The 14,209-nt window shown below is 43.9% G+C and overlaps 1 protein-coding gene across 1 annotated transcript; it reads left to right on the top strand.

Moving 5' to 3' along the window:
- Nucleotides 1–5,688: 5,688 nt before the first annotated feature.
- LOC129327703 (ohanin-like) lies at nucleotides 5,689–11,887 on the top strand. Its single transcript, XM_054976457.1, is given in 5 exon segments — nucleotides 5,689–5,744; nucleotides 8,542–8,617; nucleotides 9,864–9,968; nucleotides 10,940–11,439; nucleotides 11,876–11,887. Coding segments are annotated over 4 exon segments (672 nt in total). The 5' UTR covers nucleotides 5,689–5,744; nucleotides 8,542–8,562.
- Nucleotides 11,888–14,209: the final 2,322 nt, after the last annotated feature.

The raw sequence follows: 14,209 nt of genomic DNA, 5'->3' as shown, positions 1-14,209 counted from the left end.
AAGAGAAGTTAAGAAACTTGTGGTCAAACTACCAAAGCACCCATGACATTCTCTTGCTACTTGAACAGCTAATGCAAAGTAACACTCAAAACATCATCTGCTGCTTAAAGCACCACATAAAGATAGTCAGGAAAAAGCTGGGACAGGAGCCATTAGGAATTGCTAAACCTTACTTAGGGGCTTTTCTTCACATGTACACGTGAAAGAAAGTAAGCTTGCCTTAAACGAAAAGGGCCAGAACACACGAGGAAGGGCCGGTTGCAGGAAGATGGTGCAATTGACCTTTTGACCCACTCATTGAAAGCAATAGACACGTTTTTCTTTAAATTTGGACCATCTGACCGAAGAAAACTCAGAAGAGTCCAGGTTAGGAGAGAAAAACTAAGCGCTACTGCAGGTGTCTCCTCACTCCTGAGAAGACCCAGCCCAACTACCACTGAAGCAAACAGCTGGTCACCTTGGCCCTTTCAGTTGGAACCATCGACGCCTGTGGGTGAGATAACATAATGTGTTCTTCATGTGCCTTATTTGATTACTGACTGTTGCTCAAATAGCATGCTATCATGTTTAAATTAACGGGTTTGATTGTGTAAATCCAGTGAGTATTATGTGCAGCTGTTCTTGATCCCTCTAGAATCTTGAACTGCTTGGAGTCCAGAGTAACAACACCACAAACCAGAAACAATTTGGGTTTTTTCTGCCTGGTTTAGGTTGTATAGTATGAGAGGGACCCAAGGAGAGCCTTTGTTTGGGGGACTGTCGTTGTTCTCAGCAGCCTTGCGCAACTGAAAAGTCTCTGATGGGGCAAGAAGTGGCCTTGAGGGGGGGGGCATTATTTATTTGGAAGGAGTACAGTAGGAGAAAAGAAACTGGCTTTTGTCAGCACCACAGCCCTGACCTACATCCCCCCATGGGGACTGGGAGATCCTATCGCAGAACTTAATGTGTAGTTTGGCCTTTCATTTTCAGCGATGCGCTTGGATCAAAGTTTGCTCTCCTTCCTTCCAAGCCGTTCCGTGGTTGTGAGCTTTGGGGCAGAGAGCTGGAACACAATGAAGGTCTCACACCCATCCTCACGTTTCCCAGTAGCTAAGAAACATTTGAGGGCAAGGGCCCCACATTGCAGGGTAAAAAGAGGAAGGGGGAAATTGGGGGGGGGGAGAGTGTGATACGTGGCAAACCCTAAAGGCCTGTTTGTTGTTAAACTGGTTGCAGGGAAAAGGATGTTATATGCTATGAATTGAAGAGTGTCTTTTGTGATGTTTTTTGCACGTCACTATAGCCGCAGCAGTGTCATTTGTGAGATGATCACACAAACAAAGAGCTGCACCTAACATAAATACACAATTAAATGTGGCTAATTGTGCGTAGGGATATTTAATTGTTTGTATAACAATAGTCATTTCGTGAGCAGGACCTGTAAATTGCCCAGACAGGAATGCCTAGGGAATAAATGCAAAGAGCACTTTTGGTAGCTTATCCAGACTGGCTTTCAAGGAGCAACATTTCTCCAAGTAGCTTTTGTTGCCACTGCAATTGCAGAGGCATTCACATTGACAATAACAGAGCATCTATACAACAGTCCCCCCCTCCCCATTTTCCTTGCCTCACCCCGCCATAGTTGCTATTCACTCTGCAGTTGCCAACCTCTAGGTTGGGTCTGCAGTTCTCCTGAAATTAACAACCCATCTCTAGACTACCCAGATCTGTTCCCCTGGAGAAAATGGCTGCTTTGAAGGGTGGACTCTATGGCATCACGTTCCGGCTGAGCTCTCAACCCTCTCCAAACTCTGCCCCCTCCAAGCTCTGCTCCCAAACCTCCAAGAATAGCCCAATGCAGATTCAGTAACCCCAATTCCCCACTCCCATTTCTTTGGACCGCTTATCTGCATAGCTAATTTTTTTTACTTAGCATTAATATGTTCCAACAGGATATCAACAAAGTTTTTACCATGTTCTACGCCTGTTTCCAAAAGTTCCCTCTTTAGAAACATAGAGCTGGAAGGGATCCCAAGGGTCATATTGTCCAATCCCCTGCATAATTCAAGAAATTCACAGCTACCTCCACCCCACTCCCCCAGTGACTGCTGCTGTATGCCCATAGGAAAACAAAAAAACCTCCAGGATCCCTGGCCAATCTGACGGAGGAAAATTCCTCCATGACCCCAAAGTGGCAATTGGTATTACTCTGGGCATACAAGACAGGACCAAAAGAGCCTAGCACCAGCTCATCTCTTCCTGCCCTCCCTCTCATGATCTGCCTAAGTTCATACTAAATCAGAATTGCTGACAGATGGCCATCTCGCCTCTGCTTTGAAAACTCCAAAGAAGGCAATCACATGTGTTTTGCTTTGGTTTTTCTGAATAAAACACTTTTTGAAGATTCTCTTCTCTTTAGAACTTTCTTTGAGCTTTCATGGTTTAGATTAGCACTGGCTTCTTGGATTCAAAATACTCTTTCTATAAAATCAAAGCCTGGAAGATCATCTACCAGTCCTGTTTCAGTCCACATTTAAGTATTCAGCAGGGCTTACTCCCAGGATAGAGTGTTTAGGATTGCACTGCTTGGGTCAGACTAGATCAGGGTTTTTTTTCAGCAGCAATGCGGTGGAACGGAGTTCCGGCACCTCTTGAAAATGGTCACATGACCGGTGGCCCCGCCTCTGATTTCCAGACAGAGGGGAGTTTAGATTGCTCTCCGTGCCATGGCGCGGAGGGCAATCTAAACTCCCCTCTGTCTGGAGATCAGGGGGCGGAGCCACCGGCCATGTGACCATTTTCACCAAGGGCAATTTAAACTTTAAAAAACTCCCCCCTTGTTCCAGCTGACCCAAAGTAATGTCATTGTGCGGTCCTGAGTTCCACCGCTGAGTTCCACCACCTCTTTTCCCAGAAAAAAAGCCCTGGACTAGATTATACTGTGTCCCAGATACCACCATGGGGAGGTGGTGTCATTTTAGAAGGTTCTTTTAAAAAGAAAACTTTTCAAAATGCCATGGAGACCTGACCCTGCTGGGGACTGTGGCGCAGGAGGATGAGGGTCTCCTATCTCCCCTCCCCAGATAATTCATGTAGAAACACCTTGGACAGAAGATTACTAAGTTTCTCTCTTGCTCCCAGACAGTAGGGCCACTAAGAATGAACTACTGAACACTGGTAATTTAACTTCATGTTAGTCGACCTTCTGAGCCTCAAGGCATTTTCTGGAAATTTTCTCAGCTGTCACTTCTGAACATTTTAATAACATAATAATAACATTTGATTTATATACCGCCCTTCAGGACAACTTAATGCCCACTCAGAGCGGTTTACAAAGTGTTATTATTACCCCACAACAATCACCCTGTGAGGTGGGTGGGGCTAAGAGAGCTCAAGAGAACTGTGACTTGTCCAAGGTCACCCAGCTGGCTTTGTGGAGGAGTGGGGAATCAAACCCGGCTCTCCAGATTAGAGTCCCGTGCTCTTAACCACTAATTCTTTAACTGAGCATTTTAATTCCTTTCTAACTTATTTATGGAATTTTAGGTCCCCTAAATTCTGGGATTCCTTGGTAACAACTGCCACTTGTGAATGACTGAATATTATTCTCAGAGTTGCTTTTTAAAAAGTTATGACATAGGCAATGTGTTGTAGGTACTTGTGAGACTCCTGGACCTTATCCCTGCCAGCAGTTTCAGTGGGTGCACCATTATATAGGAGAGTTTGAATGCTTGTGGGGAAAGGAATTTTCTCACAACAGAAGGTGTCAGTTAAAGGAAGCTGGGGAGAGGCTGTGACTCAGGACAGAGTATCTGCTTTGCATACGAAAAGCCCCATGTTCAATCTCTGGCATCTCTAGTTAAAAGAATCGGGTAATAGGTAATATGAAGGGCCTCTGCCTGAGACCCTGGAGAGCTGCCGCCAGTCAGAGTAGGCAACGCTGACCTAAATGGACCGATGGCTTGACTAGGTATAAGGCAGCTTCATGTACGTTTTCCAGATTTTTAGTTTGTTTTGCATCTCTCCCCTCTTTACAAATGCAAGAAGCAAGAGCTATTCTGGATTGGATCAAAACATCCATCTAATTCGGCCTCCATCAGTGAGCAACCTGCATGTGAGAACCCCTGAAGCAGGGTGTAAAGAAGCAGGTCATCCTCTGTTTTTTGCCCGCAGCAACTATGAACAGATCTGTCTTTAATGAATTTGTCTGATCTTCCTTTGAAGCGGCCCGAGAAGGTTTGAGTCTCATACAATACAATCCTATGCAGTTTCTCCAGTTTAAGCCCATTGTTTTCAATAGGCTTAGAGAGGAGCAGCCTTGCATAGGATTGCACTGATAATCCATGATGGCTGTGAGAGTCAGATGAGAATCTGGGAAACCTTTGTTTGAATTCCCACTCCTCCATGGAAATTCCCTGTGTGATCTTGGGTCAGTTATTTCCCTCAGCCTAATCTACTTTACAGGGCTGGTGTTGTGAAGATAAGGCAGAGAACTGGAGAATAATGTTATGTTACTTTGAGTCCCCATTGAGAAGAAAAGCAGTGTATAAACTAATAAATAAAAAATGCATGCAGGTCATCACTGGAGGCTGGCAACCGTTGAGTGAAGTCACTCTGCTCCTCCTTTTTCTATTTCTTGGAAATGCATGAAAACATTCCATTGTATTGCAAGAGACGATGGTACGTAGCTTGGAAACTAAGGAGGAGTACGTGTTTGGCATTTGGAAAACTGAACAAGAGGACAAATATCTCTGGGACAGGCTGAGGTGTTCCTGGGTAATAGATACAGGAACAACTACTGGACCAGATACGGCACATATTTCTAATAATTCAGCCCCCGAAGCCTGTTTGTAATGCCAAGGCTCTGTGGTGGACTATGAGAAATATGATGGTAGACAAGAGAGTGCCTCTGAATACTCTCTAGTCAGTCCTCCACACGAGTTTTGTGCCTGTGAAGAACAGCTCTGTGAAACATACTAGAGCTGTAGTACAAGATCTGGTGCTCAAGTCCCCTCCCCCCTTTCAGTAGCATTGTGCAACAACCTGGAGATGCCTTTGGGGGTGGCGTGAGCAGCAGCACTGAGAACATTCTTTGCCCACTGAACTGGGCAACCAGGTTAGGCGTTCTTTTAGCAGTTTTAGCAGGGAAGGGGATAGATCTCAGCTTGAATGTAATGCCATAGAGCCCACCGTCCAAAGCAGCCTTTTCTCCAGGGGGACTGATCTTTGTAGCCTGAAGATCAGATCTCCAGTCACCACCTAGAGGCTGGCAACCCTACCCTGTTGTTGGCCCTCTATAGTAACAGGCTGGCCACTGTGAGAGACAGGATGCTGGACTAGATGGACCATTGGTCTGATCCAGCAAGGCTCTTCTTTTGATCTTGTTCTCTATGAGCTTTAGGCAGCATTCAGACTGTTCCTCCCACCTCCATAATAGATAGAGAAACGCTGTCCTCATCACTGGCTCTATGGGTACAGCTTCTTCAGAAACTTTATCGTCCAGAATGCATCATTCAAGACTTCAAAGAACAATGGCAAATCACCTGCCAAGGAGAAGGAAAACACAATCCAAAACAGCCCTTGGAGAATGCTATAGAACAGGTTGGGCAGTTCAGTTTGCAACCTGGGGAAAAGGGGAGTGCAGATTAACTTCCTTGTCACAAGGAGTATTTAAGAGCTTTCAGGGATGTAGATTGGAACTCACTACCCCAGAGAAGTCCCAGCATCTCAGAGCTCTTTAGGTGGTGTCTGCACAGGAATACAAGGTAAGGCTTCATGATTAGGATGGTTTCAAAAGTGCTGCGGGTCACTTGGGGTCAAACCACACAAGGCACTAGAGATCCCCTACTGGAACGTCAGATTTTGGACCTGATAAGCAGGGTGAGGTAGTCCCAACCCAGATCCGAGCAATGGTGCTAGAAAAGGGGAAGGAGTAGGGCTTTTTTTCTGGGGAAAGAGGTGGTGGAACTCATTGGGTTGCCCTCAGAGAAAATGGTCACATGGCTGGTGGCCCCACCCCCTGATCTCCAATCAGAGGGGAGTTGAGATTGCCCTCCGCACCGCAGTGGCGTGGAGGGCAATCTCAAATCCCCTCCGTCTGGAGATCAGGGGGCGGGGCCACGAGCCATGTGACCATTTTCAAGAGGTTCCGGAACTCGTTCCCCCTTTTTCCCCTTGAAAAAAAGCCCTGGGAAGGAGTAACTATTCCACCCCCACCCCCACATAGAATTACCCCCATTCTTGCTGCTTTCATGTCGTGGCTCCCCCCCCCTCCCGCTGGAGCTAAAGATGGATGTGAATCAGATTTTCCAATTAAGAAAAAGGTATGGAGGCAGAGTTAACATGAGTCCAGCATCACAGCCTCAGGCTGGATCAGGATTCTCTCCCACCAACATACACGGCTTGTGATCAGGGTCCAAATACATGGTTAGCTTTTCATCTAGGAAAACCCATCGCAACAACATGGGCTGAGCATCCTTTGCTGAACTCAAGTCCGGAAAGGGAAACATCTGTTTCATTTTTCAAAGCTCGGCGTGGCTTAAAAAGGCTTCCCATTGCTGAACTTCTGCAAAATGTGAACATTAGAACATTTGAAATTCAATTTTAAGGGACACTTTGTAACAAAACAAAACAAACCTTAAGGTGCCATCCAGCTGGAGTTGCCACCCGGTCTAGAAAATAATGTCCTGTCTCTTGAATAGAGGCTTAAAGCCTGGAAATGGGGAGGTGAAGCTTTTCATGGCATGAAGGTAAATAACATCACCAGGTAAATAACATCCTTTTAAGCTTCTATTGAGGGGACAGGATAGGTGTGTTGGCACCTGCATGAGCACAGCCACTTGTGTGTAAAGGTTGCTGTATCTATTATGCTTTTGTCCCACGTTTCCTTCGAAGAGCTCCGCTTAGCCTCTGTGGTTCTTTCCTCCTCCATTTTATCTTCACTGTAACCCAGTGAGGCAGGTTCATCTGTGAGACAGCTCATGGTCCAACTCACTTAGCAAAGTCCATGGCAGAAGTGGGATTAGAACGGGGGTCTCTGCACTCCAAGCTGAATGCTCTAACCACTGTATACACTGCCTCTCCAAAAAGCGCTGTTCCTCTGACCTCAGCATGCATACAGCTGCACCATGCCGCACCGTCAAGCACAGAGGTCCAAGTACACTTCCCACATTCCCATCCCGAGTGCAATTTACTTGAAGGAATCACTGCTGGGAATACAGGAAGAACGCAGGGGCCGATCTGAAACCTCTTTCAGTCTTCTGCAGATGGCCATGCCTGTATGAAGACAGATTACCCCCTTCCTTTTAAGATGATAATATTTTCAACTGGTCCAATTCAATTCATGTAACTTTTTCAACTACTTTTTTTCATGTGAAATGACCCAGATCAAACTGTATCCATAAATAGGAATGCATCGTCCGCCCTTCCTGGCAGTGGAAGAGGGACCAATTTGTATTAGGGTTGCTAACAGCCTGGAGACAAACTGTCCTGCCCCTTTAATTGATGTATAATGTGGGGTAATGAAGCTTTTTCATGGGGTGGAGGCAGGGCTTTTTTTCAGGAGGAACGCCGGGGGAATGGAGTTCCAGAACCTCTTGAAAATGGTCACATAGCTGGTGGCCCTGCCCCCTGATCTCCAGACAGAGGGGAGTTTAGATTGCCGTCTGTCTGGAGATCAGGGGGTGGGGCCACCAGCCATGTAACCATTTTATCTGAGGGCAACCCACTGAGTTCCACCACCTCTTTTCCCAGAAAAAAAGCCCTGGGTGGAGGTAAATAACAGCCCACGAAGCCTGTGTTAGAGGGACAGGGCTTTTTTCTCTCTCTACAGGCTACAAAAAAGCCTAGTTTGCATTAATGGTATATAATTTAAAATGTTGAAATCACATCCAAATTAGTAGAATTCTATGCTGATTTTTCTCTTCCCCAAACTCATTTCAGCTCTGCTTTTGATCTCTGTCAATTTGTATTGCCATGTAATACAAGTTCTGTTCATGAATATGTAAATATTGTGGAAGCAGATGATGGGAAAATGTACTTGGGCACAGAATACATGTACTCAGGTGCAGAGTACATGATTTGAATATCCCTGAGGCAGAATCACTGAAGAACTGGCCCTCCTCTGCTAGACTGTTTATTATTTTAACCCCAAGCTTAAAAATGGAACATTGTACTCAACCCATAATGATTTTGCATGATGTTAGGTGTCAGATCAGCAACATAACAAATAGATATTCATTTCATTTTTTTACTCTATGGCATTGTTTATTGAAATGTCATTGATGTTGGCTGATTCCGCACACATTGGATAATGCACTTCCAATCTTCTTTATAGATCATTTGGAACTGATTTTTTTGTGTGCGGAACAAAAAATCCACCTCAAACGATTGATAAAGTGTATTGAAAGTGCATTATCCAGCATGTGCAGAATCAGCCATCGACTGTACTAAACTCACACTATGTAATTCACCTTGAGTCCCAGTGAGAAAAAGAGACTATAAATGACATATACATATATACATAAAAATATAAATAAATATTTTTGCCTCTTTGTCACCCAGGAAGAATTTCTGAGTATCATCATGGCTCGTTCTATGGACTTCCCACAAACAAATTGTGGCCTGTGGAACTCCAAAGGTAACAATAAGAAGACACTGCTATTTGTGGAGTTCATAGAGTTGTGCTATTCAGATTTCAAATTCTTTCCCAGGGCCTCTGGAGGCTCATTCTCTTTGCAGGCAGTGGATGCAACTTGTCTTTAGGACACATCCTTGTCAATGCATACACTGAGTAACAGAAGCCATGTCGTGCTCAGCCTGCCATTTCCACATACACATGACTGACCTCATGTGTATGTGGATTTTTTGCTGGGAAAAGAGGTGGGGGAACTCAGTGGGTTGCCCTCGGAGAAAATGGTCACATGGGCTGGTGGCCCCGCCCCCTGATCTCCAGACAGAGGGGAGTTGAGATTGCCCTCTGTCTGGAGATCAGGGGGTGGGGCCACCAGCCCATGTGACCATTTTCAAGAGGTTCTGGAACTCTGTTCCACTGCGGTCCAGCTGAAAAAAAGCCCTGCATGAGGTTTATTTCAAAGCACCTTGTAGGGTAACTTTGTTTTATGTTCTTTCAGGACCAGGCCAAAGCCTTTGTTTTTACCTGAGAGGGTTCCTTCTTTTTTAGCTGTTAGTATGGTCAGTTTCTAGCCTGAAGACTATTTTATGGATAGCATTTTACTAAATTGTGTTTTGTGCTGTTTTTAGGCCCCTGGCTTGTTTTGTTATTCATAATTTGTTACGTTGCTGTTTTAAAAATTATTTTATTGTATCATTTCACTTTGTGAGCTGTCTCAGGCAGTTCTCTGAAGAGGGAAGTATATTAACTCTCTAAATAAATAAATATTGCTGGAACTACCTTACCTTCGCATACGAGTAGAAAAAATCAAGAGTCCAGTAGCGCCTATAAGACAAACAAAATTTGTGGTAGGGTATGAGCTTTCATGTGACACACTGAAGAAGTGATCTGTGGCTCATGAAAGCTCATACCCTACCACAAACAGGGCTTTTTTTCAGCTGGAACGCAGTGGAACGGAGCTCCAGAATCTCTTTAAAATGGTCACATGACCGGTGGCCTGCGGCGTGGAGGGCGATCTAAACTCACCTCTGTCTGAAGATCGGAGGGGGGGGCACCAGCAATGTGACCATTTTTTCCAAGGGCAACCCACTGAGTTCCACCACCTCTTTTCCCAGAAAAAAGCCATGGTTAGTCTTATAGGTGCTACTGGAATCTTGCTCTTTTCTACTGCTACAGACTAACATGGCTACCCATCTTGATCTATCTTCACATATGAGGTTTTCATTGCTTGCTCTTCTTTACCCGTCATCAGGACCCTTCTTCCTCCTGTGTCTATTGCTATGTCTTCTTGCTGAGTGTGAAGGCAGCGAAAAAGTCCCAGTGTCCACAGTTACATTGCCAAAGGAAAACTACAAAAGTAAGTTGTGACACTGGATTGCAAAAGAAGAGATCTTGCTACTCTACAGGGCTGTGGCTCATTGGTAAAGCATGCGCTTTGCATGCAGGCTTTTGAAGAGGGACGGATTCATGAAGCTTCCTTTGTCTATTGAGGACCATAGTGACATTTCAGTCTTTCACAATACCCACTCCCTGATCCGTTTACTGGAGACTGAAGCTGGGACTTTCTGCATGCAAAGCAGATGCTCTACTGTTGAGCCAGGGCCCCAGCCCATGAAGTGAACACAGAGGTGTTCTAGGGGGGCAGCTCCAGCCATAAGGGGCAGTGAGGGAGAAAAGGCAGGTGCATGTGAGAGAGAGGAGGCCTTTATTGGGCTGCAAGTTGTTCAGCAGGGAAAACGGTCCTCTGTTCCTGTATGTTGAGAAGTTTGAGAAAAGCTTTACCTGTGGGTTTTTGTTTGTGTCTTGCCAACTGCTGTTAAAGGCACTGGTGTCTTACTGACAAGAGAGGAAGTGCAGCCCTATAAAAGCATGCAAGTTGGAGCCAATACTGTGTGTGAAGTGTCATAGAATCAGAGTTGGAAGGTACCTCCAGGGTCATCTAGTCTAACCCCCTGTACAATGCAGAACATTCAAAAATACCTCCCCCACACACACCCAGTGACCCATGTGTCATCATCACAGCCAAATTATGGCAACCCCAGAGGGTTTTTCAAGGGAAGACACATTCAGAAGTGGTTTGCCATTGCCTGCCTCTGCATAGAGACCCTGAACTTCCTTGCTAGTCTCCCATCCAAGTACTAACTAGGGCCAATCTTGTTTAGGCTTCCCAGTTCAGATGAGATTGGGCTAGTCTGGACCATCCAAGTCAGGGCAGTTTGATATTGCCTTAATAAATTCTCCAGTAGGGTGAGCAGCACTTGGCTGATCAGGTGGAGAATTTGATTCTGCTTCTAATGCTGTGATACTTTCCCTTTTTCATCCCTGCAGCCAAAGTGACTTTTGATCCTGCCACAGCATATCCATGGCTCGTTGTGTCTGCAGACAGGACCTATGTGGAATCAGGGAATAATTCCCAAAATGTGCCGGACACTCCTGAACGATTCAATAGCACACCGTGTCTGCTGGGCCTCCCAGGCTTTACATCTGGGAAGCATTACTGGGAGGTGGAGTATGGAAACCAGAGGGAATGGGCAGTGGGGGTGGCCCTTGAGACTGTGGATAGGAAGAAACATCTCTTACTTCGTCCCGAAGACGGGGTTTGGCAAGAGGGTCTCTGGTGGCTTCGGGTGCTGGAAAACGATTCTCATACACTTCCCAGTCGCCCTGGGATCATTGGGATCTTTCTGGATTATGACGCAGATTCAGTGGCATTTTACATAGACAGGAAAGTGATTAAGAAAAAAGCCTTTTTCAAAGGGAAGAAAGTGTTTCCTTTCTTTTATCTGGGAGGAGGTGTTCACCTCAAGATAACAAAATAATTTTTTAAAGTGTTTTTCTTTAATTTCTATCCTACCTTTCAAAAAAATCTCCAGAAATATCTCACAGTAAAATTTAAAAATTGCAATTCACAACATACCAGAACACTGAGAATCATTAAGAAGTAATGAGATAAAAACAATGGGGAAGTTTGTTCAAAAATTATAAAAACAGTAACAAATTAAAGCCAGTTGATAAAAAAAAAATCTGACCAACTAGCATATTTTAACATTTAAAAGATCTAAAAGTATATCATGATAAGGCCAGAAGTTACAGATGAGGACAATTGCCTGAGAATTCCATGCTACATATTTTAAAGAACTTAATAGTTTCTTATGGGGGCTTGGGGGACAATACTATTGCAGCACTCTTTTTCTCTCTTTTAACTTTCAAATTCCTAAATATCTCTTTACCTATTTCTTCTTTTTGTTTGTTTCTTTTTTGCAGAAGTCAGAGTAAGACTGCAAGTAATGAGGGTTTTTTTCCCTTTCAGAAAATTAAAGGTGGTGTGAGGAATTATTGCTAATACATTCATTCATTCTTTAATAAACAGGTTAGGGATGGATTTTGCTCAAAGACCTGCAAAACCTGTTTAACGAGCAGAACAGAAGAAATAAGTGTGGACAACATGTGCACTGCTTTTAAATGGCACCTTCGCCTCTTTTTAATTATTACCTGTCTCCAGCCTAGGTCAATGGGCTATAAAGGAGGGAGAATTTCTGTACTAATAATTTTATAGAAGAGGAAATTCTACCATGATTTAGCATTCACACCCCTGTGTAGGCAGAAGGGGGACTTGCATCAGGTGGTGAGGGGCTGTGGCCCATTGGAGGAGCATCCACTTGGAATGCAGAAGATCCCAGGTTCATTTTCAGTGTCTCTAGCTAAGGCAGAGGGTGATATGAAAAGCCTTTCTCAATCTGAGGCTCTGGAGAGTTACCACCAATCAGAATAGAGAATGATGCCCTTGGTAGACCAATGGTCTTGCCCGGTATAAAAGCAGCATTATGTGATTATGGTTTACTAATCATGCAGTGATAAAATAAGCAAATACCTCTTTTACTTCTAAAAGAAAGAAGCTGCCTTATATTGTGTCATACCAAAAGGGCAGATAACCTGATTAGGTCCACCCTGATAGGCTCTAACTCCACAAGGTCTTAGGCAGAAGTATTTTTTATTCTTGCCACTGGAGATACTAAGAACAAGATCCAGAGCCTTATGTACACAAAACACTATTATTGCTGCTAAAGCTGCATTGATACATCAGATACATCAGATCAAGTTGGGTACAAACCTGGCTTGTACAACAAACTATGGTTAGTCTGCCCTCCACGTCCCAAATTCTGGTTTGTGTGTATTAAACTCCAAGTTATGTGCTTCTTACCTCTCTCCCACTTCCCTGCATCCTCTCTATACTGTTATCTCCAGGCAATCACAGGAGAATTCAGACATCACCAACAACCCACAATTAGTACACACAGTGATTAGCAAACTAGCAAGAAACCTAGATTGAAATCCCAGTTTGCTGCCAAGCAACAAAATCTTCTTGTTCAGTTGTACTTCATGTCTCCATAAAATACCGCTTTAAAACTCCTTATTGCTGTTGGGGTTCTTAATTCTCTACATTCATCAGTTACTTGGAATTGAAGTCCTATGTAGGTATGTTTGTGTGGTTATATTTCTGATAGCGACATTGCGTCCGTGAGATGAGGGAAGTTGTAATTCTTGATAAACGGATAACTGAAGATACTAAAATTTTCTATTTCACCTCTGAAAGGTTTTTAAATTCCTGTTTAAAAATGATGTTATTCCAGAGGGTGTGCACGCACACAGTCACATTGACATAGGGGGGGGGGGGAATTGTGAACTCTGAACTGAAATGACCATTTTATGGCTTTTTGATCATCCTTGTATTACATTGCCTTTGTATCTTACTCTCCCCTGACATACCTTATGTTACTTCAGAAATAAAACTTATATTTTGACTTGCATGACATGAGTTATTTGTATTATGGGATGATATCGAGGAGAAAGGCCTCCATTGCACATTTGGACTAATGTGGCTACTGCATTATATGTCAAATATAATTAAACCCTGGAGAACTTCTATGCTGCTTTCCAGACACCCCTGCATTCTTTGAAAGCCAAAGATAATAAGAGCATTTACCATTTGTACAATACTTTTGAATTGTCAAAGTATTTCATGTTGTAATCATTACAACAGCCCTGTAAGGTAGGCCATTATAATCCCCATGTTGTTGATTAGAGGAGGGGAATCTGTTTTCCCCTGCTTTGCTATGATCTTTCCCAAGCCTGCTTTGTAAAGATTCCCACCCACATGGTGCCCAAAGGCACTTTGATGGCTAAGTGAGTATTTTTGCAGGTCCCACTCACATCTGCACGATTTGTCTTTTTTCATCACTGGTAGCTACTGTCCCCTGCCTCACACAAAGAGACTTTTAAAATAATATTGGGATTTTCTAGTTCACTATAACATGAAAATATTATGCCGATCTATTACCATGATCTTCTAGTTTCAGTTTTCATTTTTTAAAAAACGATTTAGTCTTTTTTGTTGCACAGTTATAAGAGGAAAGGTACAACTGTACAGATCCACAACAAAAATGGGCTGCAGACTCACTTTCATTCAGCTTAAGCTATTTCACAGGGTTGTGATGAAGCCAGCGTGAAGTAGAGAGACAACCCACCCTGAATTCCTTGGAAGAAAGGTGGCATGCTAATAGATGAAGCTATAAAGCCGCTTTATATGAAGTCAAACAG

Source organism: Eublepharis macularius, chromosome 4, assembly GCF_028583425.1.
Source record: "Eublepharis macularius isolate TG4126 chromosome 4, MPM_Emac_v1.0, whole genome shotgun sequence".
Taxonomy (NCBI): domain Eukaryota; kingdom Metazoa; phylum Chordata; class Lepidosauria; order Squamata; family Eublepharidae; genus Eublepharis; species Eublepharis macularius.
This window is presented reverse-complemented; position numbering and strand designations above follow the sequence as displayed.